At 42.3% G+C, this 6,000-nt stretch overlaps 1 protein-coding gene across 7 annotated transcripts in view; it reads left to right on the top strand.

Annotated features, from left to right (window-relative positions):
- The first annotated feature begins 701 nt into the window (after positions 1 to 701).
- The window catches only part of Ccdc88a (coiled-coil domain containing 88A), a 166,424-nt gene continuing 161,125 nt past the window's right edge, over positions 702 to 6,000 (top strand). For 2 of the 7 annotated variants that reach the window (XM_052734602.1, XM_052734601.1), the window contains exons 1-2: positions 702 to 1,396; positions 1,493 to 1,593. In XM_052734602.1, coding sequence (XP_052590562.1) covers positions 1,334 to 1,396; positions 1,493 to 1,593 — 164 coding nt within the window. In that variant the 5' untranslated portion in view covers positions 702 to 1,333. The remainder of the gene's footprint in view (positions 1,397 to 1,492; positions 1,594 to 6,000) is intronic. The other 5 variants (XM_052734605.1, XM_052734603.1, XM_052734606.1 and 2 more) reach the window with 4 other exon arrangements.

Below are 6,000 nucleotides of genomic sequence, written 5' to 3'. Positions count from 1 at the left end.
ACTTTCAAGACTATTCTTGTTTATTAGAGGACGGCTTTTTTGTTTTGTTTTTCTTTTTTAGGGAAAGAAGGAAAAACACAATTGATCCCCTCTTCCGCGCTCCCAAGATGTGCCTTTGCTTTTTGCTGCAGTTTTGCTATTCCTTTTCGCGGACGAAAAAGCGTGTTTAACAGAGCAAATCAAAGTGTCCGAAAGAGGATGTCTGCATCCCTCGTGTTGAAAAGAGATGGGCTTCGTTCCCCTTCCTTCGCACATCAAAGAAGGCACTCCGGGAGGAAATAAACCATAATTAGGCATGAGCGAACAAGCTGGCAGACCCCTTCCTCAGCCTAAGCCCATCCCCGCCCCCTGGGCCCTGGCAGCCGTCCGGGGCGCGGGCGCGACGCGGGCCACCGCCGCAGCTGCAGCGCCCGCTCGCCCGCGCGCCCGCGCGCGCCCACACGCCGCCGGGGTCTGGGCGGCGGCGGGGCCGGCCGGGGGCGCGCGCTCGGGGGCGCGCTCATGCAGCGGTTTTCTTCTCCCACAATCCAGAGGCAGCGGCGCGGAGGGCGGGGAGTCGGCGGAAGGATACGGGCGTGGAGGGAGCGGCGCGCTCGCCCGGCCGGCCGGCGGCGGGCGCGGGTGTGCTGCGGCACTGCGGTTCTGAGGCCGTTACCCCGGCTCCTCCAGAGGGCGGCGGAGGAGGCTGGAGCGCGGCGGCGGCGGTGCAGCGCCCGGGCGTCGCCGAGGCACCGCAGCCGGACGGTTAGGGGCGCGCGTCGGAGCCCCCGGCCCCGGGCAGGCCAAGGGGGCTGAAGCGAGCGCGAGGCCGCGGCGGGATGGTGAGCGCCCAGCGCGGGGCGAGCCGCGCCTGAGAAGGCGAGGGCTGCGGGCGGACGCTCCCGGCGCCCCGTGCCCGCCGGCCGCTGGAACGCCCAGAGCCGCTCGCCCAGGTCCAGCCCGGACGCCCCTCAGCCTCCACGTTGGGCTCGATTCCTCGGCGGCCGCTGCGCTGGCCGGCTCCCTCCGGGAGGGAGCGGGGCAACCTTGACGGGCTTTTTGTCTCGTGCCCTGGCCGCTCTTCGCGTCCTCCTCCTCCAGATGCCTTTCTTCTGCCCCTCCTCTCCGGTGCAGACACTGCCAGCGCCGGCTGCGGCTCTGCGCGGGATTTGGGCTCGTTTCCCCTGGGGGCTTTTGAGGAAGGAGAGTCCTTCCCCCTCTTCGATGGGATTTTCCACCCTTGCCGAAATGGACTTTCATTGATTTCGTCCTACTTCTACGTTTAGTGACCAATTCCCTAGGCGTATTTGTGGTACTTCCCTTTTTCCCCCCTCCCGAACATATAATCTGTAAAATGGAGAACGAAATCTTTACTCCCCTTCTGGAGCAATTCATGACCAGCCCCTTGGTCACTTGGGTAAGTGAGATGTCCTTTATTGTATATTTTGCTGTGTTATTTGTGGCTGCAGAGATGGAGGTGGGCGTTAACGTCGTGATATTCCTTGTGTTCTAGGTTAAAACGTTTGGACCTCTGGCTGCAGGAAATGGGACCAACCTGGATGAATATGTGGCTTTGGTGGATGGGGTATTCTTGAACCAGGTCATGCTCCAAATGTAAGTGCTTTCTTCTCTTGGTAACTTGTTTTCTTTGAAAAATAACATACTTTGAACTTAGATTTCACGTCTTAAACCCTTAATTTGGTTCTTTGGCCAGAAAAAAAAAAATCAGGTGGTTTAATTGCATCTTGGAAGGAGTGGTAATCTTATGTGCCCATCCTGCTTATTAACCAAGTAGTTATACCTCTTAAAATTGAGAAACTTTTCAATCTTTCACTCTGCCAGTCCTGTCTGTATTGTCATTCATTGTCTTCAGTGCTGAAATTCAATCCACATTGTGTTATCTTTGGTAATTTGGTAAAATGACGGAGACAGAGAAATCTTGTCTACGAGAGGAAGAAGACTTAACTGTGAAGTTATGAGCAAATATGTTTCTTAAGAACCTTTTAAGTCTAAGAATAAATGGTTCAAAAACCGAAACGGTGAAGTTTAGTATTTCAGAAGTGAAAAATTGGTTAAAATTACTGATTGGTCAGGAAGAGTTCTGTAGCAAGCAGTGTAAATATCTAAGTCTGATTAGATGACTTGTATTTTTAATGAATTATTAAATTGCTTAGTATTTGGGGAATTATTTAAAGATATTTTGAGGTTTATGTAAATAACTAAAGTCTTGACAGCTAGGTTAATTAAATCTTTTGATTGTCATATTGAGTTCCTGCTAAGTAGAAATGTGGGTTCTGAGATAGAAATTGAATACTGGAAGCATATTAGTACTTAAATCAGAGAAATAAAAATGACTCCATCTTATCATTATGGTCTTCAGTGGTTATCACTCGCTGATATTACAGTTGAATTTAGATACTTCCTTTTTAATAGATTCTCATTACAAGAGTAATCTCATAACTTTTGTTTGAAGATACTTCTGTCTTTTATATATGTGAGAAATTGATGCGTATAAATACTGTTATTTGAATTTGTATGCTATTCATTTTGCATATGTCAATTTTGTATTTTGCTGGAAATCATTTTTCTTTGTACATTTTCTATTTTAAGAGGTTTGTGCTGGTTGGTTTTTTGTCATCTTGACACAAGGGTCATCATGGAAAAGGGAACCTCAGTTGAGATTTAAAATGACTGTCATTTTTGCCTGTAGGCATGTCTGTGGGGGCATTTTCTTGATTGCTTGATGTGGGTCGCCCTGCCCACTGCTGGCAGTGCCATCTCTGGGCAGGTGGTCGATGGTGTAAGAAAGGTATAGGAGGGGGGCAGTAAACAGCCTTTCTCCATGGTCTCTGCTTCAGTTCCTACCTGCAGCTCCTGCCGTGATGTTTTCAGTGAGGAACTGTTACCTGGAAGTCCTCCGCAAGCTGCTTTTGGTCATGTGTTTAGCACAGCAGCAGAAAGCGAACAAGCACAAGTTTAGAATTCAAATACATGAGGTTGTTCCAGTGCTGACCTCTGTGTCCTCAGAGATTCCTATGCTGTTTGCATGTATGTGTGACCCTACAGGAAGTACTGTTGTTTTTATACCTATTTGAAAGAAAAACTTTTGTGTGTGTAGGCACTTGAATTAGCTAAAAATATATGTATTTTTTTCCTTAGAAAGGAAAAAAGAATGTAGACATTTTCAGGATTAGTGCATTCTTAGCAAATATTTATAGAATTACTTTTTGTTTGACATATCCTACTATTTCCTAAGTAAAATGATAAAATACTGTACGTAACACTGTTTTAGGAGGGGAAGCTATTATAGATACTCCCAGTTTCCCTTATGTCTCTATATCTGCTTAATTTTAGGCAGAAAAATTTGAATTTTTTATGCTGAAATCCTACCAAAATAGGAAAATGCATTAATTTTTCACCTTAATATTTTTATTTGTTTTTGAAACTTAGTACTTGGGTGAAGAGTTAAGAATATATTAGCTATTTTCACTTTGATTTCACACTTTAATTTAAATATATATATATTTTGAAAATAGTGATGTTCTAAAAGAATAGTTGCCGGGTTCTCCCTAGCCCCTTGGGAGGGGACAAGCTGCTTTCCAAACCTCAAATCTACTTCTGTGTTTTCTGTTCCACCTCTCAGCTTCTCTAAATGATGTTTAGTGTCCTGATTCTGTTCTGAATGACCTATTTAAGGGAAATACAAGGACAAGAAGTATTCTTTGCTTTCTTAAAAGAATTTGTTAAATTTGGGTCAGTACAAGTATGTTTAAGTGGGAGAGCAACAAAATACCCTATGACTATTTTGTTTATTTATTTGTAGGTACAGAGTCTTATTATATACCCCTGGCTGTGTAGACGAGGCTGGCCTGGAACTCTCAGAGACCCACTTGCCTCTGCCTTACAGGTGCTGGGATTAAAGGCGTGCTCTACCATGTCTCACCACAGTACATTATTTTTAAGAACTATATTTTGCCAACAGTTAGAAATTGTACTATAGAGTTTACTCAGTTGACTGTATGACTTAATGAACTCTATTAAAATGCCAGTTGAAACTCTGCCATGAAAGGATAGTTAACCTAAAGATGAACCTTAATTTAAAAAATTTGTAGATTACATTTGGTTATAGAGTTTATGAGCAAGAATCCTTTGTAAATGAAATGGTGAATTTTTCTTTGTGTTCCTTATACTTGAAGTTGGTTGAGTTTCTTGGATCTGTGGGTTTCATTTTTACCAAATTTGGAAAAAATGAAGGCATTGTTTCTTTAAATATACAGTGTGTGTGTGTGTACGTGTGTACATGAACTTGTCTTTTCTCCTTTTGGAAGTCCAGTTACATGTATATTAAGTTCTTAGATGTGGTTTTAAAGCTTATTGAGAGGTTCATTGGTGGTTTTTTTTTGTTGTTGTTGTTTGTTTCTTTGATTTTGAATAGTCTATTGTGATATTCATGAATCTTTTCTATTATGTTTAATCCTACCCAGCATGTATTTCATTTCAGACATAGTTTACTCTGTAGAAAGCTTGCCCATTTTATCTCCTATGTTTAGATTTTTCAGTTTTATCCCTTTAGAATATAATTATAATTGTATTACTGCCATGTCTACTAATTTCATTAAGTTGGTTTTGATTGATTTTTCTCCTCAATATGGATTATATTTCTCTGCTTTTGTATCCTTGTGATTTTTATTTGATGTCAAATATTTGAAATTCTACCTTTTTGTTAGATATTGGATGTTTTACCATTCCATAAAATACAGAGATCTTGAGCTTTGTTCTGGGATGTATTTAAGTTACCCAGAAACAGTTTTATCTTTTCAGAATTTGCATTTAATTAAATAGCTAATTAATTTGAAACAGAGTCTCTCTACATAGTCCTTACTTTCCTAGAACTTGCTATATAGGCCAGGCTGATCTCACGAAGATCCACCTGCCCCTGCCTCCCAAGTACTGGGATCAAAAGTGTGCACACCATAGTGGCTGTAAAGTTTGTTAGGCAGTGCTTTTTTGTACTTTTGAGTCAAAACTCTCCCAAGTACTGTGATTGGTGGGAACAGTAACTGTTGTGTTGTTACCTGAAATAATTTTTTGGTTCTTTCAGTGCCTTTGCATAGTGTTAAGGACACTTACATGTACTGACAGGAACTCAGCTGAAGTCTGTAGCTGTATCCTCTGTCGTCTTCTCCTCTATGATATCCTGCCATGCGTATTTAGCTGCATTGCCTCCAGGCTTAGCTCCCTCTACTCAATTCAACTCAGGGATACTACTGCACTACCTAGGTTTCCTCCTCCCTGTTCATGGACTGGAGATCGTGTAGGCAGTAAGATGAGGCTGTTGTTGGGTTCGTGTTCTATCAGGGATCATGGTTTTTGTTGCCTCGTGTCCAGTGTCTTGAAAAATATTTCATATGTTTTGTCTTCCCCTGGTGCCCAATTGTTTCAGGAAGGAGGGTAAATTTGGTTCTTGTCAAGAAGTAGAAATCAGTTTATGTAGTTTAATTACATTTTTGCTCTTATCTTACTGCTTTCATATGGAATATAGATTTTTATTAGAGGAAGCTTAGTACTGAAATTTTTTCATTCAAAGTATTTGTTAAGAATAAGAATATTTATTATATCAGTGATGCTGGTGTTAGCAGTTTGGACCCAGACCCTGAAAATGAGAAGATGACTTCTTTGTGACATTCTATTAACCTTATCTTAGAATTTTGTACTTTTTCATTGATGGGGAATTCATTGTATTTAGAGATAACTCTTGGATTTCATTGAGTAGTTCCTTGAATCAAAGAATGTCAGAGCTTGTGACATAGCATTTAGCCATCTTTAAGTAACAGGAGGGAAAAGCTCTTCAGAGCTCTAGAATGATAAGCCAGCAATTCTCTGTGCTTCAGGGCATTTTCCTACTTTAACTGAGTGAAATAGTCCTTCACTGCACTTATTAGACATATGGCTTGATATCAATAAAGAAGAAAAATACTCTTCCTGTGTTGTGTCTCCCATGAGGGGAGGTGTGCATGACAG

Source organism: Peromyscus californicus, unplaced genomic scaffold (assembly GCF_007827085.1).
Source record: "Peromyscus californicus insignis strain IS unplaced genomic scaffold, ASM782708v3 Scaffold_13__1_contigs__length_99412109, whole genome shotgun sequence".
NCBI lineage: Eukaryota > Metazoa > Chordata > Mammalia > Rodentia > Cricetidae > Peromyscus > Peromyscus californicus.
The sequence above is the reverse complement of the archived record's forward strand: the minus strand, read 5'-3'. Positions and strand labels throughout refer to the sequence as shown.